At 42.4% G+C, this 19,503-nt stretch overlaps 4 protein-coding genes and 1 long non-coding RNA gene across 6 annotated transcripts in view; all 5 read left to right on the top strand.

Moving 5' to 3' along the window:
* Window positions 1–494: 494 nt before the first annotated feature.
* Window positions 495–3,017, top strand: LOC106605221 (E3 ubiquitin-protein ligase RNF183). The gene is made up of 2 exons (XM_014200632.1): window positions 495–762; window positions 1,409–3,017. The coding sequence occupies exon 2, from the start codon at window positions 1,514–1,516 to the stop codon at window positions 2,471–2,473; it is 960 nt and encodes a 319-aa protein (XP_014056107.1). The 5' UTR covers window positions 495–762; window positions 1,409–1,513; the 3' UTR covers window positions 2,474–3,017.
* Window positions 3,018–4,805: 1,788 nt separating this feature from the next.
* Window positions 4,806–6,536, top strand: LOC106605220 (uncharacterized). The gene is made up of 2 exons (XR_001328811.2): window positions 4,806–5,966; window positions 6,138–6,536. It is a non-coding gene; the product is annotated as an uncharacterized lncRNA (long non-coding RNA).
* A 1,514-nt stretch (window positions 6,537–8,050) lies between these two features.
* Window positions 8,051–10,921, top strand: mgat1 (Alpha-1,3-mannosyl-glycoprotein 2-beta-N-acetylglucosaminyltransferase). The gene is given in 3 exon segments (NM_001141761.1): window positions 8,051–8,189; window positions 8,533–9,465; window positions 9,614–10,921. Coding segments are annotated over 2 exon segments (1,317 nt in total). The 5' UTR covers window positions 8,051–8,189; window positions 8,533–8,847; the 3' UTR covers window positions 10,313–10,921.
* Window positions 10,922–11,760: 839 nt separating this feature from the next.
* Window positions 11,761–16,651, top strand: LOC106605219 (SH3 domain-binding protein 5-like). The gene is made up of 6 exons (XM_014200631.2): window positions 11,761–12,532; window positions 12,723–12,785; window positions 12,974–13,102; window positions 13,332–13,496; window positions 13,953–14,126; window positions 14,491–16,651. The coding sequence occupies exons 1-6, from the start codon at window positions 12,278–12,280 to the stop codon at window positions 15,058–15,060; spliced, it is 1,356 nt and encodes a 451-aa protein (XP_014056106.1). The 5' UTR covers window positions 11,761–12,277; the 3' UTR covers window positions 15,061–16,651.
* A 541-nt stretch (window positions 16,652–17,192) lies between these two features.
* Window positions 17,193–19,503, top strand: part of LOC106605218 (gamma-aminobutyric acid type B receptor subunit 1) — a 52,711-nt gene continuing 50,400 nt past the window's right edge. The window contains exon 1 of one of the 2 annotated variants that reach the window (XM_014200628.2): window positions 17,193–17,630. The gene's annotated coding sequence lies outside the window, so the exon portion shown is untranslated. The remainder of the gene's footprint in view (window positions 17,631–19,503) is intronic. The other variant, XM_014200627.2, reaches the window with a different exon arrangement.

A 19,503-nucleotide genomic window follows, 5' to 3' on the forward strand; every position in this document is an offset into this window, starting at 1 on the left:
ATGACATAAGTTGCAGTGCAGTGGACAGTTAGGTGCTCTGCTTCAAGAGTCTAGTGGAGTTTTCCATGCAGCCGAACACTTCCCTGACCCACAGCAGACGAGGAAACGAACACATTCCACATTCTAGTCTGTAGAATGTCAAAACATTCATTTGGAATGTGGGATTTAAAGTTAGATGATAAACAACTGTAGTGGCCATTGGAAATAAATGAGCATTAAGGACATTTCAATACAGTTTATGCAAAGATTAACATGACGTGAAAACTTCAAATCTTTACACACGCAGACATGGAAAACGCTATCTGGCAGCGGTACCCAGACTACCCACATTGCAGTTCTACAGGTTCCAAAAACGATGTACAAATACACACAATGAGATACATTAACATCATGCGATAACAGTATTGAGTTTACCCTCACATTCCAGAGATGCACACAAACTTGAGGCAGTGGTTTAAATGCCAAATAAACTGGTACAACTGGTCAGACGAGAGGGAGTGAGAGGTCGCAGATGGAAAAGGGACGGATGAGGGAGGAATATAAAGAGGAAATACCGTACACACATTTACAGATCGAGAGAGAAGGGAAAGGAGAGAAATAAACAGCAAGAGAAGAGGGGGGAAACTGGAGAAGTAAAGTCCACTTGGCATATTATTGTCTCAATGGAGATGCAAGGGACTCACTGAATGGGATATTCTCCACTGGGAAAGTACTCTGAAGGACCATCGCTGACGGCCTGGTACATGTCAGCTACCGCCACAGGTAAGTGTTCACCATCCTGATGAACTTGTCATTGTGAGAACTCAATGTACCATACTCTCTCATACTCTTGCGTATCCCTATTTGCTAATAGTTTGCAATGTTGTTGATGACTGTTACAACTAATGCAAATTTTGTTGAGTAACCGATACAAAATCCCATAGTGACTTACTCTACTAGATAATGTGTTAAGGTATGTGAATTTAACATTTCAGTAGCTCAGCATTTTCAGCTCTACCGTTCAGAACACCAAGACTGTTTCAACATGTTCCTGGTCAATGCGTTCAAATGTAATTTACATTTTACACAGTCAAACAGACCATTGGCTATGTCTTGTTTGTCAATGGCTCATCCATATCCACAAACGAGCAGAGGGAATGGAACCTAGCATGACAACTCAAAAATAGCATTGGCTTGTTGTATAAATTGAATTCTAGTCAATAGATTATATGGCAAGTAATGACTTACAGTATATTCATAGACTAAACTATATTTCCCTGTCTTTACCTATTTGAGATAGACAAGAGGTACTTTTTGTTGCGTCATTGCTAGAAATGCACTCCCTATGCTCTTTATGTTGCCTGAACTAAATTAGCTCTCTGTGACAAACCAATTGCCTTATCTCAATGACAATCGCATTCCTTCACAGCTCCTCTGGAGAGACGTGAAAAACCAGAACTTCACGTCACTCTCCATCTGACTCCAGCCATCACAGCTGCGTCTACCACAGCACCTCGGCCTGACTCTGTCCACCATGAGTGAACACAGGGAAAGACAGGGTGCCGATGGAGGCTGCGGGGCCAAACAGCCGCCCAACGTCAAACCCAAACCTGACAGCAAAGGCAGCATCGAGAAGGAGAAAAAGGAGAAATTCACTAAGGTGCGTAGGTCCATGAGCACTGACTCCGAGAGAGGAGGGGGATCTGGGAGAAGGAGGGAGAGAAAGAGAGACAAAGGGTCGAGGAGGGAGCGTGGTAGAAGCGAGGAGAACAGGAGGCAAGACAGGGATGGAGATGACAGCAACCGGAAGGAGTTTGACCCCCAGGAAAATGACATGGAGGACACTGAGTGCGTGGTTTGCTTCTGCAAATACGACAACGTCTTTAAAACCCCCAAGCTGCTCTCCTGCGGGCACACCTTCTGTCTGGAGTGCCTGGCCCGGATCAACGTGATCTCCATAGAGCTCAAGTCTCTTTCCTGCCCTGTGTGTCGAGAGCTCACCAACCTGCCCCATGGCCGCAACCTGCCCCAGCTGGGCAACAACCAGGACATCTTCCGCAAACTCCCTCCAGAGATGCAGAGGGCGCTGTCCGTGCGCTTCAAGCGCAGCAAGGGCAAGCTGGTCCTCAAGAAGCCCCCTCCTGGTACTACTAGCCTGGCCAAGTCCAGCTTCACCCTGCCCACTCTCAAGAAGCAGGACCGGCAGGCCTCCAGCGACATCCAGCTGGGCACAATGGACCAGGGCCTCGCCACTGTCGTGGATGTGGGTCGCCCCCCTAGCAGGGTCAGAGGTCGCCTGCGCAGGATGTTCCGCTCGGACCAGTGCTACTACACCGTGATGGCGTCCATAATCACCATCACCGTGGCGCTGATGCTGATGGGCATCCTGGCCTTCATGGTCATGCCCAATGTGATCCTCCACAACGGCAAAAAACCGCAGCAAGGGAATTCCAGCCAACCACAGGCCGGTCAACCAGGGGGTCAAATACCCTGAGGAAAAGAGGGGATGCTGGTGGGATGAATGGAAGTAAGACCAGAGGAGAAAATCACTCCGATGTCTTGAGAGGACAAAGACTGTCAGTGATCCTAGTATCTGCCATTTCATTTTCTTTACTAATACTCAGTTACGAAGAAAATGTGAATGAACTGAAAAGAAAGGTGACTCTGAAAGCACTAGAGCACACCCAACTGGGGTCAATACATAACAAGGACCATGTTGTTTATGAAGGACTGATGCACAAGAAGTACTAATGGGAAAAGTGTATCAAGAGTCATTTTTCATCCACCATTTTGTCTTCCTTCCTGCAGTATACACATCATGAACATGGAACATTTACCCAAATGTGAACGGGACAGCTATTGCAGTGAAGTGAGAGTGGACAATTGATGTTGTCTGGGGAAATGTAGTTCATTAAAAAGTTGTGTATTGTGTAATTGCACTGAAGTCTGCCATGGAGAATTACTACAAATACTGATTATTTGATTACACTGAGCATTATCTTATTCTTTACATTGCAAAGTAAAAATGTGCAGCTCAAGATTTTGTTTTACATTCATTGATGTCTACCTAATGTGTATGTACGTACAAAATATTAATGTACATATAGAGTTCAAATAAGAATAATACATTTCTAAAAACATATATAAAAATAACAATGGAATAGGTCTCTCTTGCCATATCAGAGGTATCCTACCACCCTGAAAAAACTATTACATTTCCAATAGGCCCAGTGCCATGTTACATGCCGTTACCTTACAGTTAAACCAAATGTGCTGATTTGATTTCTGATAAGATCTTTGCCTGGCGGAACGTTCCATGGCATGTGCACCTTGGTCGCACCTTCCTCTTTTAGTCCCATTAGAGAATCATTTGCTTTTAGTTTTCTTTTCTTTTTTTTTGATATACTATTTCCTGACAGGTTCAGTGTGTGTGTGTGTGTGTGTGTGTGTGTGTGTGTGTGTGTGTGTGTGTGTGTGTGTGTGTGTGTGTGTGTGTGTGTGTGTGTGTACTGTTTTAACATTTTACTGAAAGCTATGTGTATACAAAACATTAAAAACACCTGCTCTTTCAATGACATAGACTGACCAGGTGAATTCAGGTGAAATCTATGATCCCTTATTGATGTCACTTGTTACATCCACTTCAATCAGTTTTGATAAGTGGAGGAGACGGGTTAAGGAAGGATTTTTAAGCCTTGAGACAATTGAGACATGGATTGTGTATGTGTGCCATTCAGAGGGTGAATCGGCAAGACAAAAGATTTAAGTGCCTTTGAACAGGGTATGGTCGTAGGTGCCAGGCACACCGGTTTGTGTCAAGAACTCCAATGCTGCTGGGTTTTTCATACTCAACAGTTTCCTGTGTGTATCAAGAATGGTCCACCACCCAAAGGACATCCAGCCAACTTGACACAACTGTGGGAAGCATTGGTGTCAACATGGGCCAGCATCCCTGTGGAACACTTTCGACAACTTGTAGAGTCCATGCCCTGACGAATTGAGGCTGTTTTGAGGGCTAAAGGGGATATTAGGAAGGTGTTCCAAATGTTTGGTATACTCAGTGTATGTATCAGTGAAACAGTGTCACTCATGACTAGTTCTAGTTGTAGTAGCTGTTTTCCATTCTATGGTTGTCAGTGTGACAGACAAACCTCTTACCGTGCACCTTGCATGCAAGTAATTCATAATGGAAAGTAGGCAGTGACATTTGACAGCATGACTAAGCGCATATGATGTAAAACATGCAAGCTTTTTATTAATTGTTTAAGGAATATGCTCTTAATCATTCAAATATAACATTTGTATGGTTACCTAAAAGTTAATATTGTGGTGAGGCAGAAACAAGACTGATTTTGAAGCAACGAAAAACTTCACTGATGCTCGGACCACCACTTGACCTAATCTGGCTATGCTAGTATGTCTTCGCCTTTTTTTACAAGCAGGTGTTGGCATTGACATAAGTCTATTTCAACCACTGTGTCACGCTTGTTGAAATGAGTGGACCAAGACGCAGCGTGCGTAGAGTTCCACATTATATTTAATAGTGAAACTTACAACAAAACAACAATGAATATAACAACCGTGCAGTCACAGAGCACACACAATGCACTAACCAAAACAATATCCCACAAAACAGGTGGGAGAAAGGGCTTCCTAAATATGATCCCCAATTACAGGCATCGATTACCAGCTGCCTCTAATTGGGAACCATACAAACCAGCAACATAGAAAATGAATGACTAGAACACCCCCCTAGTCACGCTCTGACCTAAACACCATAGGGCTCTCTATGGTCAGGGCGTGAGAGTACCCCCCCCCCCCCAAAGGTGCGGACTCCTGCCGCAAAACCTGAAACCAAATGGGGAGGGGGGTGACTAGTGTCGGTGGCGGCTCCGGTGCGGGTCGTAGCCCCCGCCCGACCACGGATCCGGCCATGGAGCTGGGTTGAATGCCGTGCCTGGACTGGACATCGGCGCAGAGGAAGACTCCTGCCATGGAGCGGGCCTATGCATTTTCTGGACATTGACCCACCCTCGTTGACAAAGTATACTCACGATCCCGGCCCGGCAGGAGCTTCTGCTTGGGTGAACCAGACCCCGGTCCAGAAAGACCCCTGACGCAAACTGGATATTGGCCTAACCGTGCGAGTGTTCGGGTTGAATAGCTATGTCGTCAAACATGGATATGTTTTCCTCTTGAATTACAGTGCTTGCATAAGTTAATGGTAGATGTGACTGAATAGAATTAACGTTGCGGACAGTCACCACTAGAATATCGACAACGATGGCTTCTACCCCTTCTGCTTCTGCTTTGTCCGCTGTTCTACGGTGTCGTGGGAATATCCTAGCCAGGAATCAAGCGAACAAGAAGCGGCCTGCCACCTCGGGATACAACCTCGGATTGGTTAGCGGAGCGGTATGCGACTCCGTGCGGCCAAAACGAACTCGCTCAGTATGGAAGTCATTTTTTCAAGAACAACGACTTGAGTTTGGAAATGGAGTGTCTTTGGAATATAAACCTGCGTGGAACACCAAGACGAGAGATTATGAGTCGGTAAATTATACATGTCAAGTAAAGATTTCGGAGCTAAGAATTTGTGCGCCAGGGGTCCCGCGCTCCTTGAATATGCCAAATGTCCAAAATGAAAAATTGCCCAATGTGAAAGAATTAAAAATGACATTACTCGTAGGAACTATGAGAAAAAAAATTGGGACAAAATCATAGAAACCTCCCCTGCCGTTTTGAATGTGTCCATAACTTGGCACAATAAGGAAATAGAGGAAAATATGATCCCTGCTTTTATCCTAAATGGTTGGTCTACTCTGAAGAACAGATGCTTCTTTTTCACTGTGTTTGCGTCTGAAATAATGCATGTGAAACTGGGAGTGTTCTGCAGGTCCAGGCCAAATGATGTAGGTGAAGCTGCCATGGAGGGACAGACCACGATCAGAGGAAAAAGCACCTCTGTCAAAAGTATTGCTCAACAGGTGAGTGAAGAACATTGAGATTTCATAATTATGCCTCTGCCATAGCCTACTGTGCCTGAACCAACGAAAAGTGGTGTGCTATACCCAATGAAAACCATACCCCAATGTAATGACAAATATGCCCAAAACAATATGCTTCATAATGTAGCCTATTTTTGTTCCGTTTTGCAGGATGAGTCATTGAATGGACAAAGTGGAAGTCCATTTGATTAACAGCCTTTGATTGACACCTCCCAGTCTCCTGAACAAAGGACCTCAGAGGGCAGTGCACACCCATACAGACACACACACAAAAATATGCATAGGCGACTCTCCCAGGCACCAGGGTGGAATGGCCAATGTGAAAACACTGTAGTGTACCTGCTGTTTTAATATTTTCAAAGCACTTTGTATGGGACTTCCAGAAAGGCGATGAACTGTAAGCACCAGACTTTGAGACACGCTGCATGATGACATGTTTTCTTATCAGTTGATAAGTCACTCAGTTGTTTTGACAATCGCTTCGCTGTATGAAAGCCAAAGATCTCTGTTAGCTCTGATGATTATTAGAAATAAACCAAAAATCTGACAGATTCTTTTCAATATTGTTCAGGAAATAATTATGCTATGAACTCCATCAAATCAATCTAACCCGCTTCTGATTTAACCTGATACTCTGAATTGTTTGTATTCTTTTATTGATCCGCAGGTTGCAGTGGACGTACACCACGTGTACAAAATATTAGGAACACCTTCCTAATATTGAGTCGCAACCCCTTTTGCCCTCAGAACGGCCTCAATTAGTCGGGGCATGGACTACAAGGTGTCAAAAGTGTTCCACAGGGATGCTGGTCCATGTTGACTCCAATGATTCACACAGTTGGCTGGTTGTCCTTTGGGTGGAGGACCATTCTTGATACACATGATACACACGGGAAACTGTTGAGTGTGAAAAACCCAGCAGCATTGCCGTTCTTGACACACTCAAACCGCTGTGCATGGTACCTACTACCATACCCTGTTCAAAGGCACTTCAATCTTTTGTCTTGCCCATTCACCCTCTGAATGGCACACATACACAATCCATGTCTGAATTGTCTCAAGGCTTAAACATCCTTCTTTAACCTGTCTCCTCCCCTTCATCTACACTGATTGAAGTGGATTTAACAAGTGACATCAATAAGGGATCATAGCTTTGACCTGGATTCACCTGGTCAGTCTATGTCATGGAAAGACCAGGTTTTCCTAATGTTTTGTACACTCAGTGTATAATTTCACACCTTATGAAATACAAAATGTTCCATGTATTGTCACAGACACAAAGGAGTTAGGAATCTATTATCACATGACTAAAGGTGCAATCAAATGGGTGTGTGAAAGACTATATAAGCCTATCCTGTTGCATAACTATGCCAGGTTGCCTTACAAGAATGAGATATAAGTCCAGTGACAACTTTCTTCTGTTGATTCTAGACAGGTGTCAACTGTGATTGTATAGTAACATTATATTTATCTTTATTGGCCTGAAGCCACATTTAGCCTTTTTGATGAATAACCAAGAATAATGGTATATTTTGTTATCTAGAATGTAATAGCCTATGTACGTTTAGATGATCCTGAAATGTATGATAATTGATTGCATGTTGTTTCCATTAGTTACTGCAATGGTAAGTAGGCCTATGATCAATAAAGGCCTACAGCCATTGTGCTGAATGCAATATTTTTGCATTTGTCAACACGAAAAACTCCTGTAAATACAAAGGATTATTTTTACCATGTAAGACACTCATGAAATATGAAACTATCTGGAATATAAATATTTTGGGGAAAATAAATGAACATTAAGAAGACGACAAAAAAAACTTTCTCCAAAATATATGTATCTAAGATAGGCTTAAGACTAGTACACAGTTTGATACAGTTTGATGATTATGAATTATACTGTATTTGGTCAGCCCTAATTGGTACAGTTGGATAAATTCTCAAGGTGACGGTTAAGGCGGGGCTTCCGGTAAAAATGTGCTATCCGGAAGTCTGCAGTCTTGTGAAAACATATGGCAAGAAGGAAACTGTCGAAATGAAGTTGATTTCATAACAAACACAATCAAAATCAAAGTGTGACAACGATACATTATGTCCTCTTCACTTGCTTATTGATCCTGCATATTGTCATCGAAGAGGTTAGTGAAACGAAGGAAGAAATGGCTGCAGAGTCCGAACGTGTTCTACGTTAGGAAGCAGGAGGTAAGTGCTGATTTCTGGGAACGCAATGTTCTGTCTAACATTAGCTTCCAAGCAATTCGGTCGAAAGATTACCTAGGTCCAATATAGTTCTCAAACAATGGATGGATTACTCAGAAAATAAAGTAAGTCTGTCGCATTCCGGGAGTGCGTGACGAGAGCTAGCTACAGGTGATATAAAAAATCGATTAGCTTAAGAATATCACCTTTCTGATAAGGTTTTCCCTCCAACTATCTACAGTGGGCCTATAGTTCATAGTTTTATACTCGATTAATGTAAGTGACAGTGACTTTGTTAAATGACTAGCTCTTGAACCCTGTGCTTTATCTATATCCATCATTTCAGATTGACGTGGAAGGTATGAACTGAAGAACAGCAGTTTCATCCCCTAACCAGCTTACCTACCTCCTGTCCAAGATGAATCCAGCGCTCCCTCAATTTTTCCCTCATACCTTATACATCTTCCTTGTCTTTTTTTGACTCCGGCTTTACCTCATTCTATTTACTTGCTTATGTGTTCATTACTTTAATACAAGAATATTTAAACTAACCAAGTAACCTCTCCACATGTCCTTTTTGCGTGCTGCATTCCTTTGGCACAACTTATTTTTTACAAACCCAGTCCTCCAAACTTCCTTTCCCTCCTAAGTTGTTTGGGCCATGCTCCGTAAGAGAGGTTCTGCTATTCTCTGTGGTGCTTTTCTCTTTGTCGCCTGGAATGCCGTCGTGGTCCTCTATCTGTGGGGCCGACCCCTGTCTGGTCGAGAGGAGAGGGAGATGGATGGAGGACGAGGAGGGGCTGATTTGGCTGGGGATGTGATCCACATGGCAGAAGCCTTTGAGGCAGAGCTTGAAATGCAGAGAAAAATCCTGCTTCAGATACAGGGTCATCGGTCACTATGGGAACAACCCAATGAGAATGGCGCCAGCAGAATTGGCCCCCCTCAAGTGGTCATTCCCATCTTGGTTATAGCCTGTAACAGGGTTACTGTCAAACGCTGCCTGGACAAACTCCTAGAGTACCGCCCCTCAGCTGAACTCTACCCAATTATAGTCAGCCAGGACTGTGGGCATGCGGAGACTGCACAGGTGATTGGTTCTTATGGCAGTCAGGTAACTCACCTGAAACAACCAGACCTGTCAGATATTGCTGTGAGACCAGAACACAAGAAGTTCCAGGGCTACTACAAAATTTCTAGGCACTATCGCTGGGCTCTCAACCAAGTGTTCAACTCTCTTTCACATTCCTCTGTTGTTATTGTGGAAGATGATTTGGAGGTAATCATTTTCTCTACTCTGACTTTAAATATGTATTGAATGTGATAAAGTGAAATGTTAAATCCACTTGTTTTGTGCTCATCATTGTTTACATCCTCTATTTGCCAGTTGAACTAAAAAAAAACATTGTTTTTCATTCTCTCACTAGGTGGCACCAGACTTCTTTGAGTACTTCAGATCCCTTCACCCAATCCTGAAATCTGACCTGTCTCTGTGGTGCGTGTCTGCCTGGAATGACAATGGTCGAGACGGCTACGTCGACCCTGCTAAAGCAGACCTCCTGTACAGGACAGACTTCTTCCCTGGGCTGGGCTGGATGATGCTCAAGGAACTCTGGGTAGAGCTGGAGCCCAAGTGGCCTGGTGCATTCTGGGACGACTGGATGCGTCAGCCAGATCAGCGCAGAGATCGAGCCTGTATTCGACCCGAAATATCCAGAACTTTAACCTTTGGACGGAAAGGTGTGAGCCTAGGCCAATTTTATGACAAATACCTACGCTACATTAAACTGAATAGTGAATTTGTGCCTTTCACCAAGCTGGATCTGGCTTACTTGAAGGAGGAGAAATACAAGGAGATCTTTGAGAAGCAGGTTTACAGTGCGCCTTTGGTCAAATATGAAGAGGTCCAACGGGGACAGTTAAAAGGAGCGGGTCCATTTTGTCTGCACTACTTAAGTAAAGATGGTTTCAAAGTGTTGGCCAAAAACCTGGGTGTGATGGAGGACTTGAAGTCAGGGGTCCCACGGACAGGGTATCGGGGAGTGGTCAGTTTCCTGTCAAGGGGAAGGAGAATCTTCCTGGCACCCCCTCCGGGATGGAGCAAATATGACCCAACCTGGAGTTGATGACAAACACAAAGGACTGAAGAGGAAAGGGCTCTGTACGTTACATCTAGTACTATGGCAACGGAAGTGAGACCAATGAATGCCAGATGTGGACCTTTGGCTTTAAGCTATAGTGAGATCGTTATGACAGATGCCTATCCTTTCTCTTCCATTTCTGATGTTTGATTTTCTCCCCATACTTCTCAGGTTTTTTCATATGCTCAAATGAATATATTTTTGCAATGTGGGGTTGGGATATATGTCATTATTTTCAGAGATTTCTTTTTTATATACTCTAATCATGCACATGATATTCGATGCAACATTCACTTTGATTATTCTCAATCTTGTATGCAATTTCTGGGAGCCTGTCTGTTACTAATTTCTGTGAGATTAAAAATATATCTGTGATGTGTTCAATATTGGTAGTGGTCAACTAGTGATTTGTCCTAAAGTATAATTGCTTCACAATATTTAGTTAACCTTTTGGAGAACTGTTTTGACAATATTTTAACCTGGTTATTATAGTGCTTAATGTTTTTCCCAAAGAGACTGCTACTGAAGTATGTATTTATTTAAATGCAAGACACACATCAAATGCTGTATGTTATATTAAATTCTACCAATCAACTCTGCTGTTTATGACATTTGTTTCTGCCTAGGCTTCTTTGCCATATATATATATATATATATAAAGGACACCTGCTTTTTCCATAACATAGACTGACCCATTTCGCTGCATCCGCAACAACATCTGCTAAATGTGTATGTGACCAATAACATTTGATTTGAATCCAGGTGAAGGCTATAGTCCCATTCAGCTGGTGAATGGGCAAGACAAAATATTTTAAGTGCCTTTGAACGGGGTATGATAGCAGGTGGCAGGTACACCGGTTTGTGTAAGGAACTGCAACGCTGCTGGCTTTTTCATGCTCAACACTTTCCTGTGTGTATCATGAATGGTCCCCCACCCAACTTGACAACTATGGGAAGGAGGGGTGCAACTCCATATTAGGAAAGTGTTCGGTATACTCAGTGTATATATTTGTCAAATTAATGATCTCCACCTAACATAAGTCAACTAAATACTGAACAATTTAAACAATTGCCCCACCCCTCCCCCAAAACACGTAAATATTGGACTATAAATTGTGCCTTCCTGTATTATACTTATGCTAAAATGTTAATTATATTCTACTTAGCCATTTACTTTATGATTGTATTATTTCTCGTTGTTGCATTGCCGAGAAGGAACCTGCAGGTAAGCATTTCGTTGGATGGGGCATAGCATGTGTATCCCGTACATATGTCGAATGGTTTACCATTTAAAATGAATGAATTACTTAATTTGTTATTAGGATAGAAAGGAACTCATAAACAAAATGTTTGCAGACTGCTTCTGCAAAAAGCCTGCGCAGGTTTGGGACTTCTAAAAGCAAGTGGCTACGGAAGCTTTATGAGTTCAAACCTAAGATGAAGCATGGCTACGGAACCAGTAAGCGTTCTCTATTTACTTTTTGTTTTGCTAGCTAAGAACAGAGCCGAGGTTAGCTAGCAAGCAAGCGGTGGAGGGAGAGATGGAGAGACTACTAGTGATGAAAAAAAACAATTATTTATTGGCAATTAGATTTAATTTCAATGTCCGTTATTTGCAGTCAATTTATTTTTAAATCATGTTTTGTTTTCATGCAACGTGCTAACGTAAGCTAGCTTTGTAGAGCTAACTACTGTACTGGTAGTATCGTCACGTCGTTAGCCTCCTGTGCTGTGGCTAAACTAGCGGGATTGAATGATCCACTAGAAACGCCAGAGGTAGTCTGGCTTTGCTGTCTCTCAAACTAGTTTTTTCCCTATGGTCCTAAACAAATTCTCACACATACAAAACGCAGTTAGTAACTGCCTAGAACACATAGCTAGTTGGCTAAAAAGAAAAGCAAAGGTACCGTTATTTGATTAGCTAACGTTAGCTTGCTAACTGGGCCTGGAATGGAGCCAGGTGATTTGCGTGTGAGCCCAGCCGGCTCCGGAGACCCCGAAGTGGGCGAATGGAGGGAAGAGACGCCTGGTGCGGATGCTGAGGTGAAGGGCGGGGAACCAAATGACAAGGAAATGAATGGAGATGCAGCTGAAACGGTGCTGAAAGAGAAAGACACCTGCGAGGGAGAAGAGTGTACAGAGAAAGAGAAGAACGAAGGTGAACAACACAGCCCATATGAAGAGGAATTGGATCCCAGAATTCAGGTGGCGAAAAATTGACCGAACCCTTTTTATAATAGATTTTAATCTCAATGGGATTTCCTGGTCTATGCTACGTAGCTAAAGGGTTACACAATTAGTTGCATGCATGATATTAACTGATTGTGTTTTTACAAACCAACGAATCAAAGTATCTGCTTCGTCCTGTGCTCCCTCATATATTTTCGGTTTCCAGGAGGAGTTGGAACACCTCAACGAGGCCAGTGTAAAAATCAACCAACTAGAACTGCACTTGGATGTAAGTGGATATCATCAACTCTCCCATGATAAATCTGGCCTCATACGTCGCCCCTTTCTGTACTGATCAGTTTTTTTCCAAAGAATCAATCGTCAGTTCATTTTCAATTCCCATAACATGCTGTAAACCCATTGTTAATCTGGAAAATATTCTTTAAATGATCAGGAATTCCTGTTGTATATGTGTAGGATGCCAGATCGGGTTACAGGAAGATCCTCACAGACTCAGCCAGAAAACTGAACGCCCACAGCTCCCAGCTTGGTACCTGCATCGAGAAGGCCAGGCCCTACTATGAGGCTCGTCGACTTGCCAAGGAGGTACTGTTGTACATGCACTGTGTGGTATTTTGTGGCATTTGCAACAACACATTTCAAGAGTTCTTTATCACTGAATCAATATGGGACTCGATACAGTATTTGCCATTCACCTGCTTGTCCCACTTTTCTCAAATCTCAACAACAGTTTGATCGTTTGTCCCACGTGGTTGGTTGCTGTGCAACTGCATGCACTGTTTTCTCAGTATCTGATTGGCTGTCCCTCTCACAGGCTCAGCAGGAGACCCAGAAGGCGGCGCTGAGCTATGAGCGGGCCGTCTCCATGCACACAGCTGCCAGGGAGATGGTGTACGTGGCAGAGCAGGGCCTCATGGCCGACGGCAGGAACACCCTGGACCCCACCTGGCAGGAGATGCTCAACCATGCTACCTCCAAGGTAACAGGGGAAATCCCAGATACCGCTATAACTGCGTCAATTTAAAAATAAAATGCTAAATATGTTCATCAGTTAGTATGTGAGCGAGCTGATATGGTATTCATTTAATCAGTATTTCCCTTACAATCCCCACCGCCAAGTAGCTATGTTCCCCCAAGACTAAATCTGGTTTAAAATTAGTTTGGCAGTTAGCCTTGTTTGGCAGGATATTGGTCAACTATCCTACCTCCAAGGCAACATGGGAAACCACAGCTACCAGTGTAAGCAGTATTCCAGTATTTTCCTTACCATTCCCCACCCCCTGGGTACTGTAGATATTTTCTCCTATGCCTAAACTCTGTTTTTAATTGGATTGCTTTCCCTTAGTTAGGCAGTTTGTTTTGTTAGGTTGGTTGGGGGTTAGGATACTGATTGTTGTGTTTTCCCGTCTTAACATTTTGTGTGGTTGTGTGTAAGGTGAATGAGGCAGAGGAGGAGCGCCTACGCAGCGAACGGGAGCACATGCGTGTCACCCACTCTTGTCAGACGGCAGAGGCTCGAGTCCAGACCCTGCAGAAATCTCTCAAGAGGGCCATCGTTAAGTCCAAGCCTTACTTCGAGCTCAAGGCCCAGTTTAACTACATACTTGAGGTACATAGATATATAATATACAGTGCATTTGGAAAGTATTCAGACCCCTTGACTTTTTCCACATTTTGTTACATTACAGCCTTATTCTAAAATGGATTAAATTAATTAATTCTACACACAATACCCCATAATGACAAAGTGAAAACAGGTTTTTAGACATTTTTGTACATTTGTTAAAAAATCTGAAATAGGCACACACCTGTCTATACAGTGGGCTCCAAAATTACTGTCACCCCTGAATGGCAATGCACAAACAATACTTAAAACAAATATAAACAATATAAATGTAGAGAGAAACTAAAAATAGAGAACCTCAAAATATCTGTCTTTTCTCTCCATCATATTGGGTTTTCTGTGGCTTCAGGAGCACAAAACCAAAGTGATGCAGCTGGAGGAGCATGTGACCAAAGTGAAAAACCGCTACTCTGTCGCCCTGCGCAACCTGGAGCAAATCAGCGAGGCCATCCACGCTCAGCGGGGGCGGGACCAAACCGACGGTGGACAAACCATGGCCTGTGGTGGGCGAAGTCCCCCTATTGGGGCGGAGTCGGACAGTGTGGCGTGTGGTGTCGAGGGCGGCGCATGTGGAGGAGGGGCAATAGAGACTGATAGGGTGGACAGAAGCGGCGTGGCGGATAAGAAAATTGGGCTGGTGGAGAAATACATGGAGAGCGGGGGAGAGAGGCCCGAGACACATGGAGAGAGAGCAGGGTCAGATTCCCTCTCCGTCTTCAGTCTGCAGACCATCGCTTCCGACCTGGAGAAATGCGATTCCATCGAACACCTCGGAGAATTTAGCGATGTGGGCAGTCTGCCTGGGGAGGATGGAGAGAATGAGAGGGAGGAGAGAGGGGGAGGGAGGGAAAGAAGGGAAGGGCAAATGCAGCGCCAACAGCAGTTCCTGAAGCAACATCATAGGAGCTTCAGCTTGTGAGAGCTATCCTTATCGCTTATAGTTTATCAGTTGAAAATAAGTGTCCGGTCTAGCTAGCTCATTATCCTGGCAAAAGACCAAAATATGAGGAAGATCAGATCTGCTGTATCTAAAGTAACACATTTAAACTGGGGGGTATGATACTCAGTAGTAACGAAGCACAGGTACGTTGACATGTAAGACCTGAAAATATAAGGAGCCTGACAGGTTTTGCATCATATTACAACACTACTGAAACTCCTAGACTGTACATGCCTCTGAGATTAGCTGCTTTACTTCCCTTATTCTGGCAATAACGAAACCTTAGACACGTATGTCCTAGTGCATGAAGGAACAATCCACGTAAGGGACTACAATAAACATGACAACTGGGAGCCCTATTCAATCTAAACGGCGGTAACCGAATGTCTGGTGTAAGTTAAAATCAATGTTCTTTTGCAACAAAAAAGTAAGTGTGAATTCATATGTACGCTCCATTTTTGTTTCATACTGTAGATATTGTTTATTTTAGTACATACATTTAAACTCGTATTGTAAAAAGTGCAAGAAGAATGAGTTTTTTTGTACTTATTGTGGAAACCTGGTTTCAGGGTTCGAATCAATAGGACCCCAAAACAAGCTAGAGGGTTACAAACTCCATTCTGACAACTTGCTGATGATGACAGAAACCACTCCAGACTATTAATTTTGACTTTTATTATATCTGTACTAGTATTCAGGTCTAACTAAACATTTTTATAAATTGTTCATAAAATATCACGCTGACATAATATTATGTTTTACTTGTTTCAATTTTAAGGCCATAATTTTAAGATCCTTTGTTTTTGTATTTTATTTAAATAAAATAATTTCCCAATATATTGTTTCTTTAGAGCCTCCTGGGTCGTAAACTGAAATGTGCCTTGTCCTTGACACAGTACTACGCAAACAAAGACAGCATAGCACTGGCTGCAACAACATACTGTTCAGATCTGTGTATACAGTATTAAACTGTGGTCAACAGTTGACAAATACTCCCATGAAGGACATGCTTTTGACCATATGATTAATTTGAAATTTGAATAATCTACGAGTCATCCTAACTCTGTTTTGCCTGGACTTGTTATATTTATTTTTATTTTATTAATTTGAATATGTTGTCTGTGTACTGCTTTGGCAAAGTGGAGGGTACAAGAAATGTAGTCAATGGATTAAATGTAAGTTTGTGTATAATTACAACATTTCTAGAGAAAATAATGAAATGTACAGATTTATTTGAATGTCTTTGTATAGTTATTTTAAAGGGATCTTATTTAATGCTGGTTATCTGCTGTATTCCTGATTTGACTTCCGTCTCTGTCCCGCTCTTTACATACTTCCAATATATCCATCTCTTCCCCTCATTCTCTCAGCCATAGAAATAGAATGACTAGCAATTGTGTTTCTATGCTTTCAACCCTTCAATCATTGTCCATTTGATGTCTTCCTCTTTATTTATTCATAAAGTGGTGCAGTAGTGTGATGTCACCCAGCTATATAGTACAGTTCACTGTTGTTATTTACATGTATCTAATATCAAACTGATAATGAAATAAAATAACAGCAATCTTGACTTTTTGCCATTTTAAGACCCAATATATTGTATTTTGCAATATGTCTTCTACTTCATACTGTACTTCAATGTCTAAGGATGACGATGTGATACTAAATTACAGATTTAGAAGAAGGGAATGTGGGGTTTGCAGGAAAAGCGAGAGAGTTGGGAGGAGACAGGAAAAGAGATGAGTTATTTTATCCCCCTGCTTCAATTATTCAACAGGATATAAATATGAAGGAGACGTGTGCTCTCGGGAATAGATGTCTGGAGGAGGGAGAGGGGTACCAAATCCTGTATTATAAGAACATCTCTGGTGTTACTAACGCTGAAAATAGAGGCTCAATGTTGTACAAACGATTTATGCCTGCTTTATTGACATAGGATCTGAAGGCTTAATAAAGTGCATGTATTGGGAATCTTCCATATTTCTTATTGCATATAATTACTTAACCGATTAGGATAACTCCATAACGCTTATCATACATTTAAAGCTCTTAGATTTGCTATGATCACGATTTGCTGGTGTGGCCCAATACGTAAACATGCATCTTGGTAAAGGAGATGTGTGCGTGAGAAAATGACTTTTATGCACGGTAGGCCTACCTACGTACGTCTCTATCATGACGTCGTGAATTAGCTGGAGATTGTAGGGAGAGAGAAAAAAGGGAGGGAGTGCGAGGATTCGGTGTTTCGTCGTACATGGGGAAGCGATTGTATATAGTGCGTGTATTTATATGTACATTTTTCGTTTATGACTTTTCACCATACGAAATTAAAGTAGATGGCAATAGACTGATTAATACGGTTGTTTTTGACATTCAATGTATACGCTATGCATGGAGACCGGGTTGCACATTTCTAGCCATAAAAACATAGCCATACAATACGTTGCAAAGAAGCACATTTTACCAAATAATTCGACATTTGGGTAATCCCAAACGAGTCGCAACCGATGGACATACGGTCATCTTGACTGAGCGCGTCGAAAGTATTTGTAAGTACACATTATTACATGCTACAATCTCTTACTCAGTATGCAACCTAAACAATGGTGTATAATTCTAAGGAATCAAGCTTGCATAAATGTGGCTGTTTGTATTATATTTGTATTCAGATGACAGGTCTACTCTAGCCTTTGTAAATTGTATTCTCGTAAATGACAGGTTTCGCCAAGCAGCAACGACTTTACATAGTTTTTTATTATGGTAGCATAATATAACACACAGTTCCACCTATTAATGACGTTAGTTTATCTTGAGATATATTTTGCACGTTTTCAGTGAATGTATTTATGCTATGGGAATGAATGGCATGCTAGAATTGACATGAAATCCGAACTTCTCAAATCTGAATTCTGCAAACGGACATAGGGCTGGCCTTCTTCGATAGGCCATCAAGGATTCCCGTCCGTGTCAACACGGACCAGCAACTACCGGTAGCCTACTGTTGGTGGCACCTTAAAGCGTTTTGTAGGCAATATCAGTCCAGTGCACGTGTCTCGATGTTTAAATACACCTGCGCACCATTGTAAACATATGGCTGTTTTTGCATTGCTTTAGCATTTTTCTAGTAGCATGTCAGATGTGGCTTGCTTAATAAATAAGCTACATCTCATGGATGGAATGTTGTGTGACGCCGTTTTGGTCTCTGGCTTAGATACGTATCTGTGATGCCGTGGGTGCTGCTGTCCATGGTCCTGAAATATCTGTTTCTCTATGCTCGTCCCAGTTGGAATGTTTTGTTCAGATACATCCGCTGTCCATGGTGCTGCAATTAGTCTTGCTGCACCTAAAGATATAGCGGCAGCTTGTTGATTTAATATAGGCCACTGTTATTACCATAATATTTATTATTCTGGCTAGCTTGATATATTTTAATCTGTCTGATCCAAACCTCGCTCACACAGTTTGCTTTTATGTATCTCAGTATGTGAGGAGTGTCTCCCACTGTGTTGTCCCTCTCTAGCTCGCTCTCTCTCTCCTGTTATCTCTCATTAACTCTCTCGCATTCTCTCTCACGTTCTCTCTCTCTCTTTCTCTCTCTGTCTCTCACCCCATCTCTCTCTCTCTCTCTCTCTCTCTGTCTCACACATACTTCTCGTTGCATTACCCACTTTCTCTCTCTTTCTCCGTGTTTGTCTCTTCCTGCATGCTCTTGTTAGTGCTCTAAAAATACACCATAATGCTAATGAAGTATCCAACAGTGTCTGTCTTCCTCCACTACCCTTCCCTTCCTTCCCACCATCTGTCTCACTGCGGAGCTTTGTTCCACACTGTTCTATCTCTCCCTCTTTCTCTCCCCTCCTCTTTCTCTCCCCATCTCTCTGTGTGACAACATGATGAAGTTGCATTCATTATTCAGCACTTCAAACGAGTGGCTATATTTAGGTGTATTTATACTTTAGTACACACTCCTATGGCTGCTGTGTCGTCTGTGTTAGCACTGAAAGCACACTGTTGGACTGAGTGAGCGATCTTAACCTATCCCACTCCACTGTGGGAGGAGCTCATGAAATCTGTACATTATGCGCAGGGTTATGGGAGAGTGAGTTCTGCTCTCATACTATCTCTCTATAGCACATGGAGCCAGTACATATTAGTAACAACTAACACACTGGTCTTTAGCGGCAGGAGCACTACTCACTGAACTGCTGTAGGTGAGGTTTTTGTTACTAGATGAAAAGTGTACATATGAAGGTTGGTGTATGTTGTTGTTTGGGCAGTGGTTTAGATGATTATCTGGGTTGTCCTTGTCAATGGTTATGAATTACACTACCGGTCAAAAGTTTTATATCACCTACTCATTCAAGGGTTTTTCTTTATTTTTTACTATTTTCTACATTGTAGAATAATAGTGAAGACATCAGA

The sequence above is a fragment of the Salmo salar genome, chromosome ssa05 (assembly GCF_905237065.1).
Source record: "Salmo salar chromosome ssa05, Ssal_v3.1, whole genome shotgun sequence".
In the NCBI taxonomy this organism is placed as follows: Eukaryota; Metazoa; Chordata; class Actinopteri; order Salmoniformes; family Salmonidae; genus Salmo; species Salmo salar.